The sequence below is a fragment of the Camelus bactrianus genome, chromosome 6 (genome assembly GCF_048773025.1).
Source record: "Camelus bactrianus isolate YW-2024 breed Bactrian camel chromosome 6, ASM4877302v1, whole genome shotgun sequence".
Classification (NCBI taxonomy): Eukaryota; Metazoa; Chordata; class Mammalia; order Artiodactyla; family Camelidae; genus Camelus; species Camelus bactrianus.
In genome coordinates, this window is record NC_133544.1 from 24,883,035 (window position 1) to 24,905,205 (window position 22,171).

The 22,171-nt window shown below is 51.7% G+C and overlaps 1 protein-coding gene across 4 annotated transcripts in view; it reads left to right on the plus strand.

Annotated features, from left to right (window-relative positions):
* Positions 1-3,123: 3,123 nt before the first annotated feature.
* LTBP2 (latent transforming growth factor beta binding protein 2) overlaps positions 3,124-22,171 on the plus strand; it is a 100,119-nt gene continuing 81,071 nt past the window's right edge. For 2 of the 4 annotated variants that reach the window (XM_074365239.1, XM_074365240.1), the window contains exons 1-2: positions 3,124-4,230; positions 10,865-10,935. In XM_074365239.1, the coding sequence (XP_074221340.1) occupies positions 3,752-4,230; positions 10,865-10,935 (550 nt within the window). In that variant the 5' untranslated portion in view covers positions 3,124-3,751. The remainder of the gene's footprint in view (positions 4,231-10,864; positions 10,936-22,171) is intronic. The other 2 variants (XM_074365241.1, XM_074365238.1) reach the window with 1 other exon arrangement.

Genomic DNA, 22,171 nt, shown 5'->3' on the forward strand with positions numbered 1-22,171 from the left:
GGAGGGGTGCCTAGTGGTGAGGGAAGCGTGTCTGCTTGAGGATTTTGGCTGAGGTGGAGCAGTGAGAGGCTGAATGGGCGGCAGACTTCCAGACGTGCAGACAGAGGAGACGGAGCAGTAATAATGACTTGGACACATGGGAGGAAAAAATAGCTCAGGGACGAAGATGATGCCAAGGTTTCTGGCCTTGGGAGGCTCACAGGGATCTGAGGTGAGCATCGAGGGATGAAGAGGAGAGGTCCTGAAGGATCTGGACAGGTAGTGGGGTGAGGAAGGGAGCCTGGAACTAAAGAGTTGGGTGGATGACAGGGCAAGGAGAAGGAAGTGTGGAACTGAGGCTGTGAAGGAGCAGTGTCTCAGGGAGAGAAATGAGCATTCTGGGAATTGAGATGGCATTCATCCCAAAATGCAAGGTGCAGGATTCAAGGATGTCCTTAGGGCTAGTCCTAAAGGTAGCAAGCACATGAACTTGGACCAGTAACTACCACCAGGAACTCAGTTTTTCTCTTTGAAAATGGGTCTAATGATACCAGCCCTACCTGCTTGATGGGATTATTCTGTTGTTCATTCTGTTAGCCATCAACTGAACACATATTTCTTGGCTGTCTACTAGAGGCCAGCACTCTTCTAGGTTCTGGGAAACAGTAGGCAAGATATCTATTCCTTTAGAGCTAACACTGTGGCTTGGGAAGTCAGACAATAATGATTCTATAGGTTGTTGAACAGGATCTTTCCTGTGGTCTTTGAATTTCTGCTAAAGCTGCAAAGGCTAGAACCATAAAGACTAAATAGTCACACATTCCAAAGAGAAGTACTAGGCATCTTACTAATGGCAGAACCAGTTCAACAATTATCAAGCCAAATCCTGGGATTCCAGTCCACAAATGAAAAGGACTGGAGAAAGTCTTGAGTTAGAGAACTATTGCATTAGTAGGCAAGGCTGAGATTTTTCCTGAGGGTACTCTCCAATGCAAACCAAGTGAACGGGATCCTAAGAAAACTAAGCATCCAACTAAATCCTAAATCATAGGGACTGGGGGCCTCCAAAGAAGAGGAAACTAGCATGACACCCCATAACTCTGCCTCCACTGATGCTAGCTGAGATGCTGGAAGCTGCAAGCACCCCAATGCCCCAAAGCACAGCAAGAAAGTTCTTGGGAGAACCCAGCCTATGTCTTTAGGAATTGAAGATGTACATAAATGAAGAGACTCGTGTACTTTTCCTGTCTGGAGAATTCTGATTGTGGAGCTTGGCTGGAGTGGTTCTTATAGCAGGGTGAGATGAGCTAACTCACCACTGGGTTGTTGGTGTGGACAGGAAAGTCCTGTGGGGGGACAGGGAACATGGGGGTCTGCAAGAAGTTGTCCAGAGAGTGCTTTGCTACAGGAGTGCAGGGTGGAGAGCCTGCACAGAGCCTCCTAAGAACCCACAAATACGCCCATGAAAGAACCTGCACTCAGCCAGCCATGGCACCTGTCATATAGGACTTTGCCATTTTCCCTCTAACATGTGTCCCCCAACCCTGAGACAGAAGAGCCACTCCAGAAAAGGAAGGTCAGAAAACCAGACTACACCCTACTCTCCCCACTACAGGATCTTGAGCCAGGGTACATTACAGGCCCGTGGAGGGAGAGGAGAAATATTAAATTGGATACAAGATTGATTAAATTGAATGACGTTTGATTTGGACAGGACCAGACTTTTGAGTGCCTGAAAATTGGTCTTAATTATAGAAATGAAACTGTTCTTGTGGCTGGTGGGGATGGGGAAGCCAAGGACTGTGCTTGAAGATGTCAGTAAGGATGGAGAAGAGAAATTCACCATATTATAGTTGAAGGCAGTGAGGGGGGAAAAATAGAGCTGTTTCCAGATTGCCTTCTTCAGGTTCAGCCCATTCAATAAATCAATTACACAGGTGAAAAAATATAAGATAATTTCAACCAGTCTAGAGCAATGAAGGTGACACAGGGTGATGTATTAGAAAGTAATGACTTGGAAGTGGAAGGCTGGTCTAGATCGAGGGGTCAGGGATGGCCACTCGGGGAGGTGATGTTTGATTAGAGAGATGAAATGGTGAGGAGCTAGTCCTGTAAAACATCAGAGAGATGAGTGATCCGGAGAGAGGAAAGTGGGCATTAACTTAGCTTGTTCAAGGAGCAGAGAGGAGGCCAAAGCAGCTTCAGTGTGGTGAGTGCCCCAGCAAGAGGTGAGACAGACCAGAGAGGGGGCCAGTCCTGCAGGGCTTTGGGGGCGAAGGTCAGGAGCTGAGGCTGTATTCCAACATTAGGTCTCTGTCCTTTGTGTGGTATGGGAAGTTATGGTGCCTTCCTGCCTGCTAGGTCCCTCTGCCTTTCTAAAAAGCAGTAGGCTGAAGAAATGCAGAGCAGCAGGAGCCATCGTTTTCTGACCTTTCGACTTTAGGGCGGGGGACCATGGGTGTGAGTGATGAGCTGACGGTTGGGGGTACTAAGATGGGTGGCCATTAGTATTCTAGAACCCCTGCCCCCTCCCTGCCAACACAAGAGACTGTGAGCACACACAGTCACGCACCAATCAGACGCTCATCGAATGCCCCTCGGTTAAATTCCCGAGGGAGTCGGGGGCTGGGATGAGAGTCTAAGGAATACATCTGAGCCCCAGGCTGGATAGTTAGATTTCATTCACCTCTTGGGCACACGCTGTCTGCTTGGGTGACGCTGGGTCACATTATTCCTCTGCGAAAAAGAGAACACCGCTTCCAGGATCCGCCATCACGCCTCAGGCCTAGGCGCGACCCTGACGCACCATGAAAGGGAGTAGGATCAAGGAGCGAAGGCGGCTGGCGGCGGCAGGTCTCCACAAGTCGCGGATTGGCCAAGGACGGGGCCAAATCCACTAGAGGGCGCGCGCCCACAGGCAGCTTTCCAGCGCTCCCGCGTCGCACCCCCGCGGAGGGAGGCGAGGAGCCCCGCGCTGCCCCAGCTGTAGCCCGCACCCCGGGCAGTTGTCCCCAGTGGCCCAGGCGGGAAGCGAAGGGTCCGGGCGACCGTCCTTCGGGTCCTGTTTCTGTCACGCCGTTCTTGGTACCTCTTCTGACTTTCTTCAGACCTTCGAGTCTGCAGCCTTGGTCATCCAGCCGGGAGTTTGTCCCTGAGGTCAGGAGCAGGAGATAAGTTTGGGACAGGTCAGCTGTTCAGCTTGCCCAGGACAGGAGAAAGGTGGTTTAGGTGTCCCTGTCCCAGCAGGCAGCATCTCCCCTGCCATCCCTCGGGTCGGCCCCGCGCCGCCCCCAGCTCCTCACGGGTTAACCCCCCTAGCCGCCCGCTCGCTTCCCGGTGCCAAAGTGGGTGTTGCTGGAATTCCTCTCTTGCTCTCCTGTAATAAGGGGGCTGAGCTGTCCCTCCGAGGAGGGGGCATGGTGTGGATAAAAGAGACGAAAAATCAGGGGGAGGTTTCCAAAAATAAAACCCTCCGGTTCCCCTTAAGAAGGCTACAGTGACGGGGAGAAGGCGGGAAGGTGCAACAGCGGTGAGCGCCCGGCTGGAGACGGAGCGCGGCCGCCGGGCTCAGGGCGCACAGCCCCGTGCAGCTCCCGCCGCCAGGCCCTAGCTCCAGGGAGAGCCCGGCCCGCAGTCTGACTTGGGGCCCCCTAGACGGGGAGAGGCTCGCCACTGGGAGGGACCCAAGCGCAGCCCGCGGGCAGCCAGGCGCACCGACTGCGAGCCTCCGGGCAGTTCCCCGCACGCACCGCTCTCCAGTCGCCCCGGAGCCATGGGGCCTCCGACCACCGCCCGCTGCCCTGTGCGCGCCCTGCGGAACCCCTGGAGGAGCTTCCTGCCGCTCACACTGGCTCTCTTCGTGGGGATGGGTCATGCTCAGAGGGACCCGGTGGGAAGATACGAGCCGGCTGTCAGGGACGTGAATCGGCTGAGGCGCCCAGGGGTCAGCTATCCTGCAGCGGCTGCAGCCAAGGTGTACAGCCTGTTCCGGGAGCAGGACGCGCCCGTCCCGAATTTGCCGCCCTCAGAGCGGGCCCAACCCGGCTGGGGGAGCCCCAGGAGGCCAGCCGAGGCGGAGGCCAGGAGGCCGCCCCGCGCGCAGCAGCCGCGGCGAGTCCAGCCACCTGCGCAGAGTTGGAGAAGCCGGCCCTTGGGCCAGCAGCAGCCTGCACCCCGGGCCCAGGCGGCCCCGGCTCTCCCGCGCCTTGGGACCGTGCAGCGGCCGCGGGCTGCGCGAGGACGGCTTACTGGGTGAGCATTCGTGAGGGAAGCATGGGGGTTGAGGAGTGCGAGGGCCGGTCTCCCGTGCGCTCGTACGTGGAGGGATGTGCAGCCGAGAGGAGAGGGCGCCGGGCTCTGCCCTTCGTCCCTCTGCCCTCAGTACTGCGAGGAAACAGACCGAGGTCCTGAAGCTGGGGTTCAATCTGATCCGCTTTCAAAGAGTTGAGAGAAAAGAGAAACACCATCGATACCCTTTTGTACCAGCTCTCTGAGACCCGACGTTAAATCCTTTCCCAAGGTGCCAGTGCTTTCGCCCTCCCTCAACCAGCCCGCCTCTGACCGGCGCTCGCAGACGCCCGCAGAGCTGCTGGGATCCGAAAGGGACCTGGGAGCAGCAGGGTGGGCGTTCCAGGCGCTGGAGGCCCAGGGGCAGTTGAGCGGAATTAAAGCGCCAGTAGGTGGAGGATGTGGGAGGCTCCAGAGTGCGAAAACAGATGCATTTCCAGGAAGGGGGCTGGAAGCGAAGCCTGAGCGTGGAGACAAGTGCATGGGTTGGGGCACAGGTTGGTCTGGGCCCGCGGATGGCTGGACGCGGAAATGAGCGTGGGCTTGGGGGCACTTTGGGCAGGAAGCCTGCCCGCGATGTGGCTGCGTCACTGTGGGTACCTGGGGGAGTGGGTCTGTGTGTGCGCCCTTGCAGCTAGGTGTCAGCGCGACTGGCACACTTTGCAGGGCTATGTCTCCCCCAACCCTGCGATTTGCCTTTTTTCTCCTCTCCTTGGGCACCACTCACTGCTTACCAGGGGAGCTCTCGCAGCATGGGGAGGCTTCCCAGCAACCTTCATCCCCAGTTAAGAATCCTTATGGCATCAGGGCCACTTGGTCTTGCCTATGACAGGTGTCTCCAGATTGGAGGGCACTGGAGCCCCAGGCAGTGGGGCGCTGGGTGGAGGAACCATCCAGGAGGCTGGGAAGGAACCTGGCAGCCCTTGGCCAGGCCATTTTGCCAGTTGGGTTCAGTCCCCCTGTGCACTGTATGAAGGACACTGCACCCCCAGTTCTTCTCCAGAGGACGTTCTTACCCCTCCTCCACTCTTCTATATTTCAGCAGGATTCCCTCCCTTCATTCAAATCTCTGCTTTAAGAGGCTTTCTGTAACTACTCCTGCCCCACTCTCTCTCTGTCTTCACCCTGCTTTATGTTTCTTCATAGCACTTATTCTCATTTGACATGTTTCTGTTTCTGAGTTATGGTCTGGTCTCCCAGCCCACACTAATGTAAGCTCTCTGAAAAGAGAGGCCTTGTTTTGTGCACTGCTGTGTTACCAGTGCCTAGAACAGTGCCTGCATACAGTTGATGCTTGTTAAGTATCTGTTGAATGAATGCATGAATTCCCCATTGACCATGGAGGGCCCGGCTTAAGACGGAGAGTAGAGCCACGCACTGCAAAGTCTCTTACCCATAGGATCAGTCAGCAAGTGGTAATGGAGCATCTGCCAGGTTTCAGTTTTTTTCCTGTCCTGCCTGGTGCAAGTGAATACGTGCTTCCTCAGAGCAGTGTGTAGAGCATGGGATAGGGGACGTGGCCCCAGACAGAGGCACTGTTCCTGGCAGGAGTGCAACTCAGTTACCTCAAATTGAGTTGGAGAATTGAACAGATACAAACCTGTGAACATGCTTTCTAGTACCAGAAGCTTTATGTTAAGCATAAAGGCATGGACAGTTGTGGTTGACGAGCCCAGAGGAAAAGGAGGTTCTGTGAGCTGGAGACCCTGGGGTTCAATGGGCAGCATATGAGGAAGCAGAGGGGAGGTGGCAGGAGTGGGGCCCAAAGATGTAGTGGTGTCCAAGGACAAGGGCTTTTCACTGTTGGCACTGGCCCAGCAGCAGGACTGCACCCTGGTGTAAGGGAGCCATGGGGCTGAGGCTGGAGGCATCAGTTGGACCAGATCATGGAGGAGCTTATGCTGTCAGCGTTCAGATGGGAGTTAGGGGAAGGCAGGATAGTGGAGTAGGGGTGGGAGGGTGCACTGTTAGAAGTTGTGAGGTGAGGTGGTGACGAGCAAAGCAGATTTTCACCACGATAAGGCTGGTAGGTGTGCACAGGTGTGTAAGGACCCAGCGTTGGTGCCACCCACAAGCACTTGCCATGCACAGGTGAACACATCATATGTCCTGGGTTTGGCTCCTCCCCCAGATTATTTTCTGCAGCTTTGGTAAAAGTGGGTTCCTCTGGCACTCCAGCTAGCCACTTCAAGTCAGCTGAAGAGGGAATGGGTTTGTCCATTGGCCTCCTCTACCCAAGTCCTTTCTGTGTGATGATGGCTCCTGGCCAGGCTGACCTCTCTGGCAATTGCCTTGTGGATTGCTCAGGGGCAATGACTAAGTGCCACCTGCTGGTGGAGCTTGGAATTGCATCACGACTACGGAGGATTCTTCACTCATTCAACAAATATTTGGAAGGCCTCGTCTATGCCAGGCACTCTGCTGGACCCTGGGGATACAGCAGTGGCCAAGACAGCCTCTGTCTTCCAGGAACTTGCAATGTAGCGGGGATTTATTGCACACAATGAGGATTTTAAGTATGTGCTGGGCACCGTGCTAGGTGTCTGGGACTCAGCGTAACCAGAGCAGAAACAATTTCTACTCTTTTGAAATTTATAGTCCACAGGGGAGTTTTTTTTTTTTTTAACCTTTTTTTTTTTTAATTGAAGTATAGTCAGTTTACAATGTGTCAGTTTCTGGTGTACAGCACACAGGGGAGTTTTTAAGGCATTTTTTCCCAGCCTCACAGCATACCACTTTCATAATTATTTTTCTTTATCTTTTCCTTCTTGTTCTATTATTTCTCTTTACATTTATAAACTATTAAAGTAACAAGATTTTATATTATAAAATTTTATACAAACCTACAAAAGTTATGAAAGTAATACAATCAACAATCCAGCTTTTTCAAACCTTAATATTTTGCTTCTAATTTTTTTTAGTTGAAATATCCTCTATAAATTTGTCTTCCTTTCTCCCTCGAGTTAATCACTACCTTGAATTTACCCATGATTCCAATCTGTTTTTATACTATTACTACAGATGCATGCACCCATAACATACACAATATTGTTTTGCATATTTTAAACTTAGATAAGTGATACCATACTGCATTATCCTTCTACAATTTGCTTTCTCCTCTCATTAGATTTTTGAGATTTAACTATGTTGATATAATCAGCCCAAGTTTATTCATTTAAACTGTTGGCTATTATGCCATTGTCTGAACATACCCCAGTTTATTTATCCATCCTTCTGATTTTGGACCTTTAGATGAGTTACATATTTTGGTTTTACAAACAGTGCTTGACTCATTTTTCTACACAAATAAATTCAATTTCAAGGACACTCTGTATCACTATCCTAAGTTGAAAATAGCACCACTTGTCATAAAGAGAAGGTAACTGTAGGAAAACTGAAATGGAAACTAAAAGTTCTCAAAGTCTAGTCAGATACCATTATTGTAGGAAGCTCAACTCTGTGGTCTGTTCTCTCCATTGGAAAGGGAGATTGGCAAGTGTTGGAGTAGGGACCTGGCATGAAGACCCAACCTTGGACAGAGATTCTCCCCCACTGATCTAATCAGACTAGAAAGATTACTTAAAAAGGAATCACTTTCTCACTGTGTGATTCGGCATTGTTGCATGTTGTGATTATGGAAACCTAAAACCCTCTTTCCTACCCTCAGTGTCATTCATCCACTTTTTTGGAAACACTGAATTAAGTGAAACAAAGAAGTGTTGAATGTATACTACACGTCAGGTACTGTGTTAGACGCTAAGGGCACAAAGGGGAATAAGAAAGAACCTTTAAGATACTCAAGATGGAGGTGCATACATCAACAAGTACTAAATGGTGTGGCAGATGGAGAATTGGGAGGGCTGGGTAGGTGTCAGGGGAGGTTTTACATGAAGGAGGTGACATTTGATCTGGAAGTCTTGGAGTGTGCCAAGGATTTCAGTTGGCAAAGAGGAGAGGAAAGACATTCTAGGCAGAGAGAGCAGTTTAAGCAAAGGCATCAAAATGTGCCCATGTATACCCTCTGTTCTTGGAGGATCATAGCTTTGGTTGTGGATGGTCATAGAGATAAGGGAGAGGAGATGGGGGCAATTAGACTACACAGGCAGGTGGGGTCTGATTGGCTTTGTAGAGGCCAATGGAGAGCCTTAAGAGGTTTGTGTGTGTGTGTGTGTGTGTGTGTGTGTGTGTGTGTGTGTGGAGGGGGAAGGTAATTAGATTTGTTTGTTTGTTTATTTTAATGGAGGTACTGGGGATTGAACCCAGGACCTCATGCTTGCTAAGCATGCGCTCTACCACTGAACTACACCCTCCCACCCCCACCCCCCAACCCCTGCCCCGCCTTGAAAGGTTCTTAACAAAGGACCAGTATGATCAGATTTGTTCCAGGTGGAACAGCAGCTGTCCTGGGCTGTTAGCCAGATGTGTCCCCAAGGGTTGGGCAATGATGCCGGATATTGGGCTAATGTTTGCTGAGTGGTGTTGCCTGGAAGGTTGGACTTATATAATCTCTGAGTGGTATCTTCCAGAGAGCCAGAACCACTGAGTCATTTGCCCCGATAGTTAGGCTAGTTAGGCTCATTTGCTCTCTCCAGCTAGCCAGAGCACAGTGAATAGTCATCTCCCAGCTAGACACCTCCGCAGGCCTGTACTCAAGACTCTAATTGGGCCTCCACTGGGTACCTGCATCTCTCTTGAGTACCCTCTTAGCCCAAATCTGGCACCCCTCTGCCCGGCAGCCTTTGATTCTGAGGTTCTCACTGTGGCCCCAATGGCCTCGAGGGCTCTACCATGGGCAGAAAGGGCAGACAGGGCAGACCAAGCTGCTGCCCTCCTACGGTCAGCTCCATCACCATCCTAAGAGCACCTAGGGTGACAGCTGGCTCAGGGCCTCCTTGAGCTGGGCTCCACACCATGACCTATCAGCCAGGCAGGCCCATCAGTCTGTGCTATCTAGGCTACCACAGACCCCAGTTCTTAGAAAACTCCCAGGGAGCAGTGTTTCCTCTCAAAGACCTCCCAGCCCTCTAAGAGTCATTGTCAGCCCCACAAGGGGTGATGACTTACAAATGGGTGGGTAGTTTCTTCCTCCCACCAGCGCACACACTCAGAAGTCCTGGGCATGAGGACCAGCCCCTTCCCCAGAATCCAGTGACCTGGGCCCTGATGGAGAGGAGGGCTTCATGGAACCAAGGAAGCTGCTGAAGTCAGCAGTCCAGACAGGCTTCAAGGGGGCTGGAATGGAACAGCCCTTGGCTGGGAGAACATTCTGGGAGCTCCTTGGGAGGCAGCTCCCCACAGCTTTGGGCCAAAGGACCAGGAATGGGTCTCAGCTTTTTCAAGCTGCAGGAATTTATTTTGAATGTTTCGAAGGTTTCAAAAACCACACAAGCTTTGGGGTCCACACAAATGTCAAATAAACTCCTAAGCAGGACCAGATGCTCACATGCTGGCCACAGATGTCACAGGAATGGCCCCCTGGCATGTCCTTTGCTCCCATTCTCTGGCTCTGTGCCTCTGCCACCCCACTCACCCCAAGTTTCAGTGTGTGCTTGGTAGACAATTTCTGATGGTAATGATGAGGTCTGTGATGCTAGAGACAGGTCCAGCATGAGCCAAGGAGTCAGGGCCCCAGACGTCTTCTCCAAGACAAGCCCTTCTTGGGAAGTCCCCTGTTCCGGGCATTTGGGTCTTTAGATTGAGAGTCAGTATAGGTGAAAGCTACTGGTGCTGCAGGGACCTTACTGGACACCTGAGGGCAGAGTTTGGGTGAGTTGGATGACATCAACAAAGTTCCATCAGCCCACCCAAATAAAAAGTGTGTTGCCCTGCAGAGGCAGCTTAACCCAAGTTCCCAGCCCCATCTTCCTACCAGCTTGCAACCTTCTAAAACACCTCTGAAAAAGAGATTCTGGAGCCCTGGTTCTTTCCATCTCCCACTCAGTGCTCAGTCTCACCATGCACCAACCTGCCTGAGGGCTCAGGCTCCTCCCAGCATTTGTTGGCAGGCGATGCCTCTGTACGTCCTTAAGTCTATTCTGTGTGTTTTCCAGCTTCTCTTGGATTATCAGCATTTGTTGGCAAGGGCTGTGGTAATTATTTTTTGGTGAGAGGCCACGTGGAGTTGGAGCCTGACTTAGAGTTGGGCCAGCTCAGGTTTGAGTCTGGCTCTGGCACTTACTTATTGTTCAGCCTTGTTCAGCCTTGGCAAGTGACTGAACCACTCTGGACTTGCTTTTTGATCATCTTCGTGATCCCTGTCCCAGTGGAGTGCCTTCTTCATGTCAAGGGCTCTATGTCCCTATCTTGTTTAATCCTCAGTGCAACCCCATTAGGCAGGTATTATTATTTCCATTTGCACAGATGGCTCAGGTTTCCCAAGGTCACGCAGAGAATGGCAGAGTCAGGATTCAATCTTAGATGTGAAGGATCCCAAGGTGCCCGCCCCTGGGCCACGCGGCCTCCCTAGGGATGGGGGACAGTGCCCGGCCTGGCAGTTTTCCTCCAGGTCCTGCCTGTGGAGGGCAGGACCATCAAAGTGGCTCTGTGAATAGTCCCACTCTGAGCACCCTCTGCTGACTCTGTTTTGGTGGCCCCACAGGAGGAATGTCTGCGGGGGACAGTGCTGCCCGGGATGGACCACGGCTAACAGTACCAACCACTGTATCAAACGTGAGTGCCTCTGCCCCATCCTCCCTCTCCCTCCCTCGAGGTGGGCCAGGTACTGTGACTCTAGAACCCTGGAGCCCAAGTGTCTTCCCCAGTCTGCCTCCTAAGGAGGCAGCCCCTCTCCAGGGTAGAGGCAATGTGCTGTGGAAGGGAGATTTTCAAATGCCCCCAAATGAAAACATCTTCTCACGTAAAATCCCCCTGCAGGTTTGTCAAGCTTCCTGCTGCCTTGCTGTGTTGGGGCTCATCCCCAACTTGCCCCGTGGTGCCCATGCACCCCGTGGTCTGTAGAACATGCCTGGCCCAGAGCCTCTGCATTGCACGTTCCAGGGTTCAGGGGGACCCCACTCAATAGTGCATGCATGGCATCTGCCGGGATGGTCTGATCAGGCTCTGAGCCCGTGTCTGGAGCAGTCTTCCTCAGGATGGCTCTGAAGCCTGACAGGCTGGCCCGAATGAGGAAAAAGAGAGATGTCATGTTAGTTACATGGGGACCAAGGAGCAAGGCAGGAGGAGCCAGGTCTCTCTGTGCCCAAGCCTCCACTGATGGCGTCATCGGAGGCGGTAACAGTAGCACAAGAGCCACTGACTCTGTGCAAGGTGCACCTCACACGTCCTGTGGGCGGGGAGAGCCACTGTTTGGCAGGTGAGGAAACAGGTACAGACTGGCTACTTGCTCAAGATCACACAGCCAGGAAATGGCAGGTTTGAACTCAGGTAACCTGACTCCAGTGTCCCTCTTCCTAATTACTACATCCTGCTGCCAGATATCTTACCTTGTCTTTGTGGGCCTCACTTTCTACATCTGTGAGTTGGGGGTGGCAGCGTATGGTAGTACATTACCATTATTACTCCTCCTCCTGCTACCATCACTACTACTACTACCACCACCATTACTACTGCTACCACCATCACTACTACTACTACCATCGGTACCACTACTACTACCATTGCTACTGTTACTTCTACTACTACCATCACTACTACTACTACTGCTACTACTACTACTACTGCTGCTACCACCATCGGTACTACTACTACCACCTCTACCACATCACTACTACTACTACCATCAGTACTACTACTACCATCACTACTACTACTACTACCACTACTACTATTACTTCTACTACCACCATTATGACTGCTACTACTACTGCTGCTGCTGCTGCTGCTGCTGCCGCCACCACCATTACTACTACAACCACTACTACTACTACAACTAACTAACAGCTGAGGATTTATTATATGCCCAACACTGTGCTAAAGCTCTTCACATACATCATCTTAATTAAGCCTCTCAATAATCCTATATTACTGATCATCCCACTTACAATCGAGGAAACTGAGGCTCAGGTTGGTTAGGAAACACAGCCAAGGAGAAAGTCCTCTGAGTACTGGAACTGAGGCTGGATCTAGGCTGTCTGACCCCAAACCTCATATTCTTATCTATGGGGCTTTGTTCCCTCCCAGCACCAACTGAGGTTGGGCCTTTTGGAGTCTGGGATCCCTACAGGGGATGACAGATTGGAGGAGGGCTTCATGGAGCCCTTTGCGTCTTTCTCTCTCACACCCCAGGGCCCCTCTCAAGCCTTCATCAGCCCCCAGGTCTTTATGGCAGTGCCAGAAGCTCTGCCCAGCTGTTCCTCCTGGAGCTGCCACTACCCTCTGCCCTAAGCCTAGCTGTAAAGCCTCAGTCTTGCCAGCACCTCTTCCTGTCCAAGGACAAACCCTTTTCAGTGTGAGGGTTTGACAGCAAATGATCCAGGTACATGACAAAACCTGTATTCCCATCCCTGAAGGATGCCCTCATTTCTAGTTCTCCTAATGCCTCCTGAGTTGGGGATAAGATGGAGACGTGATGAGGATGCTCTCATTCCTGCGGGGCAGGGGATGCTGGCTCACCAAGCCTCTGGTTCTACCTCAGGCCTCATGGCCCTGCTGTCTCCCAGTCTGATGATGAAGGGCTGACAGACTTAGGTCTCAGGGTCTCCAGATAAAGAAACCAAAACCCCAGACTCATCAACAAACAGCAAATCAGATTTCTGCCTAAAAATTCTTTCTTTTCAGGGAACCCAGATTAGTGGGCACTCTGAGAGGACAAGTGCTCTGTGGCTGGAGGCAGAGTTAGGGGAAAGATCCCTCTTAATCATTTTAAAGTTGGAGAACAGTGAGCCTCAGATGACTTGCCCAAGATCACACAGCTCATTAGAGGAGGATCTGGGACTTGTGATCATGACTCCTCTGGGCAGAGAAGCCAGGGATGTGGGTAGCCAAGTGAGTTTATGCTCAGGAGAAGCTTGGAGGCTGGGAGCTGGGCAGTGGTATGTTTGTAAAGCACCGTGGGTGATGCTAACCAGGGCTGAAGACCACTGAGCAGAGTTTGGGGTCAGTCATAGGAGGATCCACCTTGGGGGTCCCTACTCAAATTTGAATGTTCCCATGAATCCTCTGGGATCTTATTAAAGTGCAGATTGTGATTCAGCAGGTCTGTGGCAGGGCTGGAGAGTATGTTTCTAACAAGCTCCCACAGGCTGCTGATGCTGCTAGTCCCTATACCATACTTTGAGTAGCAGGGTCTGAGGATTGGGGGTGCCTCTGGAGGCTTTGGAAGGGATTTGGGGCTAGGGATGAGGAGGAGGGTTCATAAGTTCTAGTGAGCTCAGCACAGAGTGTTGCTGAGGTTTAAATTGAAGCTGGAGAGGGTGGCTTCAGAGGGGTGGGGCTTCTCCCCAGCTGCCCAAGGGGTCTGGGCATGGGCCTCACTCCGGCCCTCCATCCCTGAAGGTTTTCGGTTTCCTAAATGGCTCATGACTTTCCAGCATCATTCTCTGCCAAACTGGAGTTTCAACACTGGAAACTCAAGATTGGATGATTCTGCAGATTGACGAACCGAAGTGTATATGCACCCCTGTGCCCCGAGTGGGAGCTGCTCCAGCCTGCTGTCAGTACCCACACCACCCGGAGGGTCCTCGGCCCCATGGTTTCTCTCCCTGGCTCTCTCACCCGCTGCTCCCCAGTCGTCCCCGTGACCCTGGCGTGCAATCTGGCGGAGATCCTGGAGGAATTGCCAGTGGGCGTTAGCATTTCCCACTTGAAGTCAGCTTGCCCACTGAAGGTCTGTGTGCTAATTAGCTGGCCCCAGTGCTGTTTGCTTGTTGCTATTTTGCTGCTAATAAACCTAACAAGAACCACGTGGGCGGTAGGGTGTTGGCCCTGGATGACTAGGTCCGGAGCTCTGTCAAGTCTGGGGCTCTTGGTTCCACACCCTGTCAGCTGGCTCTCCCGTGTCCCCCGTGGTTTGCATTGCCCTGTCCCCTCCCCACAGCTGCCCTTCTGCCTAGGGCTGAGACTGCCAAAGCAGAGAAATGCTCATGGCTCTGGCCTAGTGGTTTCCCACATGCGGGGTGCCTCCCCTGGTCTGGCAGGAGAGGGGGACCTGACAGGGAGTGGAGTGTGACACCCCCTCACCTACCAAGAATGAAGTCTAGTCCCAGAACAGTGTGGGGACTCAGTCTCTCCCAGGTATCTGTAGGTCTGACCCACTGCCTACGCACAGGGACTGATGGCCTTTGTCCCCTGGGCCACCCCCTGATCCCCCTTGCCTCCTCTCACAGAATCCTTGGTTGTTGGGACACACCTGCCATCTCCCTGGCAGGCCCCTTTCTTCATACCTGTCCAGTCACTGGACCTCAGGGAGCCACTGTGTCTGCAGGTGTCCATTGCTGGAAGCCCAGCTCCTGCCTGCACCCTGATGGGGTCTGGAGCGGGGCCTCCTCTCCTCCTCCGGTCTTGTACCTGCCTTGCCTTCTGCGGCTTTGCCAGCTCTGTTACACGATTTGTGTGTTTATGTATCTGTGGAGGCAGCTGACTGGGGCCTGCTGGCCACTCAGCTGAGGGGAAGGACTGTAGGGTGTGGGGTTATAGTTAGGGGTTTTGGAAGACTGTCCAGTCTTCCCAGACTGGCTCGCCCCAATACACACAGACACACAACCCTTGGGGGGCTTCTGAAAGCTCACACTGGGGAAGAGGATGTGAAGAATCATTTGGCTTCTCATTTTATCTCAGGCTAGATGCACAGGGGCTGAGGCTGTCTGGGGGAAGGCAGAAGGCTATTGAGGAGGGGGCTATGTGGCTTACTGTTCCTCCCACCCCCTACCCCAGCAGTAAGGTTCAAAATTAAGAGCATGTGCTTTAGAGTCTGGTGCCAGATTTAAGGAGTTGTGGATTTGAATCCCAGCTCTGTGTTCTCAGGCAAGTGCCTGGCTCTCTTCCAGCCACAGAGCTTCATCCATTAAGTGGGTATAACAATCTCTATAGAGCTGTTTTTGAGGATTAATAATAATAAAACACTGTAGCTCTTACTGTGGGTCAGAACTTTGTTATTAACTTTTAGTCCTCACAACCCTACAAACTAGATTTGATCTTTATCCCCATTTACAGATGAAGTTAACCAACTGTCCAAGTCATGTAGCTGAGAATCAGCAGAGTCTGGGTGTGAATCCAGGTAGCCTGTTCCAGAGGACAGGGCTTAACACCATGCTCCTGGGAAACGAGCAAGTGTGTATAGAGAGCCTGGCACATGGTGAGCTTAGCTGTGATTTTAATCTAGATCCAAGAGACTGTGCTACCTGCCTGGGTTTAAATCCCGGCTCCATCACTTAGTTATGAGACCCTGAGCAAGATGCTTAAGCTCTCTGTACCTCAGTTTCCTTTTCTGTACAAGGTGACTAATACTAGTCCCTGCCTCACAGAATAGTAAGGAATCGATGAAATAACTTAGGATAAAGGTTTAGCTCAAGGCCTGGCGTGTTCTGTGTGATCTACACACGTCTGGCCTCAATGTTGAAGGCAGGGACTGTGTCTCATGGCCCCCAGCATGCAGCTTGATGGCAAGTGTTTGTTGGATATGAGGAAAAGGCTGAACAAGTACGTACTGAATTACACAGGGCCTTTCCCAGGTCTGTGCTGAGAGATGCCCTTCTGCTGCCCCGGGTCCATCGACTCTTTCAGAAAACTCCCCATGGTGCTCAGGAGACCTTGGAATGGCCTGGGCATTTGCTCTTGCCTTTGGTCCTGAGCCTCTGTGCACATGGAGCCATTAGAACAACGTGGCTTCAGGTCCACGTCTCAGTGCTGTGAGGACCCCATTCCTCCTGACCTGAGCTTCTTCTTGTCCTCCCTGAGGGGGTTCCCTTGGCCCACCCATCCCAGACCTATAAATGACTCCATCCCACGGGGCAAGACTATGACCAGGTAGGGAAGAGCCCCAACTTTGGAACCAGACTCCAAGTTCAAACCCTGCTCCATCATTTACTAGCATGGTGATCTCCAGCAAGCTGCTGGAGTGCTCTGAGCCTCAGTTTCTCCATATGTCCAGTGCAGATCAGACTAGTACATGTATGTTATAAGACTCTTCAGAGGAGATATATGTAGGGAAATCAGCCCCAGGGCCTCATAATGGTAAGTGCTGAACGAATGTTAGGGAAAAGGGTCAGGACAGAAGTAGGATTTGCAGATTCTTTACTGACTGGTTAGGAACTGCTAGGAGCCAGAGGCTTGAGCCTGCATGTGGCTCATCTCTGGATGAACCATCCTATGAGACTCAGTAGTTGGCAGGAGTGATGGAGAGGAAAGTGGAAGACACTAAGGGGAATAATCACATGACCTCAGTGGAGACCCAACTAACATGAAAAGTACAGTCCTAGCAAGAGATGCTGCCCATTTCTCCCGACACCATGTAGGGGCACCTTAGATCTTCCTGGTGAGTAGTGTGTGCCCCCAAGTTTTTTTACTCAAAGGAGAATTTAGGAGATGCTCTTACCCAGCGGGTCCTGAAGCCGGGCTGTGTCCTATTCATCCCGGTGGAGTGCCTACATGGTACATGTTTGTTAAAGGACTGAGCAGGTAAATGACCACACAGGTGAGCTGGTAGTTTCCTCCCACCATCTCCCACGGCCTCTTCTCACCTCCTTGGCTAGCTTCTCCTTTTCTACCCAACATCTTAATGTCGGGCTGCCTCTGGTCTTTCTCCAGATCTTCCAAATCCCCCACACAAAGAGGAGGGTCATGGGAAGCAAGCCCAGCATTAGTTGCCCCCCCCCCCGGTATTGAGCACCAGTAGGCACTGTGCCAGACTATTAACACGCAACAATAATGAGTGACAATGCTCGCTCTGTGTCAGGGACCACGCTAAACACTTCAACCCCCTTCATGTGAGTGGCCACCACGTCACTGTCCATCCTGGCCCCTCCTGTGTCCCTGGCTGTGCTTCTCCTCTACCCAGCAACTAAACGTCGGGTTTCCCAGGACTGAGTTCTGTGTCCTCTTCTTTTCTTTCTCACTGCGCTGCTCCTGGAATGATCTAATGCATTCCCATGGATGTAAACATTGTCTCTGGGTTGACGACACCCAGATTTATATACATCTTCAGCCAGACCTCTCCTCCGACCTCCAGACTTCTTTCGTCCCGCTGCCTCCTCGACATCTGCTCTTGATGCCTCCCAGATATCCCCATCCCAGCTTGTCCAAAGCAAGCTCGTGGTTCTCTTCCCTCTGGGCCAGCTCCCCTGCCCATGTCTTACCCACCCTGTTAAAAGTCATCACCACTGGAATGCTCGAGCCGGCACCTGGGGACCATCCGGGACACCCTCCTTTCACTCAGGCTTTTATCCAGTCCATCACTGAGCCCCGTTTGCTTTACTTCCTAAATCTCTTGGGGGTCTGTCTGCTTTTCCCCGCCCCCCTGTTGCTTCTCTTGTCTTGGGCACCAGCACACTCTCCTTGGTGACTGCTGCAGCCGAATGACTGCTCCCACTGCCCCCGCTTTACTCTCCAGTTCTTTCTCTATAAATTAGGTCATAACACATCCCTGTTTAAATCTTTCTGTGGCAATGGTGTCCAGCCTCGTCTCTCAGCCTCTCACTCACCAAATCCAGCCTGTGTTCCTGGAATGTGCTGCCCCTGGGCTTTTGCATATGCCACTCTCCCTGTGTTTGCTTTTCCTCATCTCTTTGGGTGGCTGGCTCCTGTCCTCTTTGCAGTCTTCATTTCAAGCTCCCCTAACCACTCTGTCTAGAGTTGCCCCCACCAGCCTTGTTATTCTGGGTCTCAGCCCTTGATTGTTTCCTCCATCATTCATATCCCAATTTCTGTCCCTGTGCTTGTTTTGGTTACTTGCTCTGTGAGTCTCTCTGACTAAACTGGAGGGAGGCTCCAGGAATAAAAGGACAGTATCTGTCTTGCTTACCATCCTAGACAAACAGTAAATGTTGGATGCACGATCATTTCCTAGATGAGGGCACTGAGGCTCGCAGAGTTGAAGAACCTTGCCTGAGGTCACACGGGGTTGGAATTCAAATGCAGGTCTCTTTGACTGTAAGGCTGCTCTCTCTTCCTCACTTCTGCCCTGGCCTTGGCTGAGTTGTAAGTGGGAAGGGTGTGTTTCTTCCCTCTTGACTTTCCTGGGTCCTGGGCATGGAGCTGGTGCAGCTGCAGAAGGGCTTGGATGGCTCCCTGTCAGCCACAGAACTGTCTTCCATGCCCTGGAGCTGCTCCCCTGGCAAAGACTGGGTCCCAGGGGCTTCTTCCTGAAGGGGTCTGCTCCAAGACCCCACCCCATCCTTCTCTCATCTCCAGGGACCTCTCTGGCACTCTGGCTTTTACATCCCTGCCTCCTCCCAAACAAAGCCCTTGGAGCTGCAATGGGGAAGGACAGGTGATTTCTGCTTTACGGCAGGAGCTAAGGCAAACCCAGGCCTCAGCCCTGCTCAGTGTTCTCCCTCCTCGTGCCTGCTGGAGCTGTGGGAATTGGGGATGCTCTCTGCCCCAGCCCCTGGCCCCTGGCCCCCGACTGGCCCAGCATCTCGGCGTTTGTTAATGCAATTAGCAGGGCGGTCCATGCAGAGGGGCTGCGGGCCAAGGTCTGACTCACACCTCCCTTTCCTCCCCTCCGGCCGCCAAACGGTAGAGGCCCACTCGGCCTGCCAGACGGTGTCTGCAGAGTGTGCGCAAGGGGCCAAGAACGGCATCTTTCTCTCATTAGAGGCTTTTATGTGAACACAACTGCTATTTTGGAGACCGGTGCTTGGCTGGCCCCTGAGCCCCAGTGCTGTTTCCAGCCGTCCTGAGCTGTAGCCCCAGCACAGCTGTGGTGGGAGCAGGGTGAGCCCTTGAGGACCTGACTTCTCTCACAGCCTGGAGGCTCAGGGCTGAAGTTGGGGCCTGGGGAACACAGCCTCTGCACAGAGCTTGGGGGTGAAAAGACCAGTTCGCTGGTGGATTCTGAGGGTGTGTGGGGGACAGGCAGGGATTTCCTGGCCTTGGGGAGCTCTGACATCAGGGTTCCTTCTCCGTGGAAATCAAAGGTCAAGGCTGTGGAGAAACAGCTCAGGGCCAGAGATAGACCCCAGTTAAGTGAATTCCAGGGGCAAACTGAGGCCTCCAGGTAGGGATCTAAGGTGGGGTGCTCAGGGAAGGGCTGTGATCAGTACTGAAGGTGGTAGGAGCCTGTCCTGCCTGCAAAGGCCTCTAGGTATGGAAGGCTCGTCCTGAGGTGGGTACTGAGTAGCTCAGTGGGGAGGTTCTTAGTGTCCCACTGACACAGAGTTTAGGAAATATGGAGGTTTAATCTGAGGAGCAGCTGAGCTTCAGGTGTGAGGGTTCTGGGCCCAGAGTCTAATGTGGAATCTAGGTTCATCTGCCAGACACCAGGGCATGGTGCTGGAGGCCTCGGAGGAGGGCACAGGCTTAAGGGGCCTGCCCTGAAGTCAGTGCCTCATCTAATGGATAGCTGATGGAGGGAGAAGGCATCTCTAGGTCCCAGGAGAGAGAAAAAGCTCTGCCTGGTGGGGGTGGGAGGAGGTGGAGAGGGGACTGGCTGTATTTAACACCTGAAGAACAGCCTTGCCTCCGCCCCACAGTGCTTGGTCCATCTCTCTGACCAGGGCCTGCACTGTCATTGCCCTTCCCTGGGAAAAATGTCATGGCAGAGAAGTTCAGAAGCCTTCTTGCTTCTGCCACTGGAGGTGTGATTTGTTTTGTTTTGTTTTGTTCTCTTCTTCAAGCTTTGCAATGCTGTCTAATACAACTTTCTGTGGAAATGTTCTGTATTTTGCCATCCAACACGGTATCCACGAGCCACATGTGGCTCTGAGCCCTTGAAATGTGGTTAGTGCACCTGAGAAAGTGAATTTTAAATTTAATTTAAGTTAATCAATTTAAATTTAAATATAACTCATGGCTACAGCATCAGACTGTATTGGATAGCACAGAGTACAGCGTACTTCACATCCATGATCTCTGTTGAGACACACAACTCTTTGAGGCAGGAATTGTCAGACTCATTTTACGGGTGAGATAACTGAGGTACTGGTTGAGACATCCCAGTGAGATGAGACTTGCCCAATGTCACACAGCTGGAACGTGGCTGAGCTGGGGTCAAACCACATCCTTCTAACTCCCAACCTCATCTTCTTTTTGCTACCAAGAAGCTGGTCACAGAGTCTCCCAGTGGATGGTAGGAGCAGCCTGCATGGTGGGGGCTGTTTCCAGAATCTCCCCCAGGCCTGCCCATTCTGAATTTGGTCTCCTCTCAAAGGTAGGAGTTTTGTGTGGAAAATCTGAGCTAACTTCTGCTCAACTGTTTTGGAGCAGAGTGAAGGTAGAGGGGGCACAGCCAGGAGGTGGGGGCTGGGGAGAACGATGCCTTCTATTTCTTACTTTCCATGCAGTTTCGGGAGTTTTCTTTTTATTCCCCTCTCTTTTGGCATCCTGCTCACTCCACAGAGCTGAACTCCCAAAGCTGAAAATTTCCACATGTCCAATCCTCAGTGAGAAAGAGAGTGCCAGGGAAGTGTGGAAAAGCCAGGGTTCAGGAGGAGCCCAAATTATGAATGGCTGAAGACTGGCATTGGCAAGTGGGCACAGGGAGGCTGGGAACAGCATCACCTTCTGGTCTCTGAGGATGCTGGCCTCCGAAAGGGAGGGGTCGAGTGCATCCTCGATGGCTAAACGTGGGCATCTTGGCATCATGCTTGATAACCCTTCACCAATAATCAGTCAATCAACGAAGACTCATTAAAGCCATAGACCCATCCTGGGTTGATTTCTCAAGTATCAGGCATGACCTCTGCTCTTGTGGGAAAATGGGAAGAATGAGGTTCCAAGAGCAAAACACAGAGACTGCCCAGCCCGCCATGGTTGGGAATTTTCTCTCCTAAAATTCCCACAGCACTGCAGAAACTGCCTCTCCAGGGTCTCCTGGCATTTCCTCCCTTGCTTTATGCAGCAGCCCCTGCCACAGGCGATTCTGCCATGGCTGATCTCCTTTCTGATACTTCAGTCTTGAAATCTTTGCTCATTTGACTTAGGAATGTTTTGCTTCAGTTCTCCTTTAAACAAAAGGCACATGACCACTGTTGCCCCCTCCCTCCCAAAGGGTTCCTTCCGAAAGTTTGGATTTCATGCACCAGTAAATATCCGAAAACATCTTAGGTACCAAAGTACAGTAGCCAGCTTTTCATTTTGCCAAGTGGAGATATTAGAAAAGCAAACTACCATTTGCTGTCATCTCTAATTAAAAAAGAACATTCTAACACCAAAAAAGTAGGAAAGACATAATCTCAAAATAAAGGACACTTTTTAAATGCAAAATAAAATACCATTACAAGAGTCACAGGAACTTTATTTTCCTGGTTTTATGGCAGACCAGTAAAAACTGTCCTAAGAATGCCCCCTTTCATAGATACATACTTGGAGCCACCATCTGGGGCTTCTTGGGGGTGGCTTTTGAAGGACTGGAGAGAGAAGAGAGGAGTTTATACTACAATTCCACCATGCAGATGCTCAGCTCAGAACAAAATGCTCGAACACTTTAGTGAGAAAATCGCTTCCTGCTGAGATGTGTGAAGACAACCCAGGAGAGGATGCAAATGAAGTGGTGAGAGCTGGCTCAAAACCTCTGAAATCCTGACACTTGTTGGAGGACCTCTCTTAGCAGATTTGGCCTCTGTGCAGTTTCATAAATGGTTGGTCCAGAAAGGTTATCTTCCCAAGCAGGTTTTTCCTGCCAACAGATCTGGCTGGTTTGGAAGCCTTTTAGAACTTTTATGGACCACGATATTATATGCATATTTAAATGCCAATTGTATAGTTTCCCCCCACCCACCTACTTTCCATGAGCTATTTGTTCTAGCAACCGAAGTTTGCCAACCCTGGTCCTCACTGAGGACCTAACTAC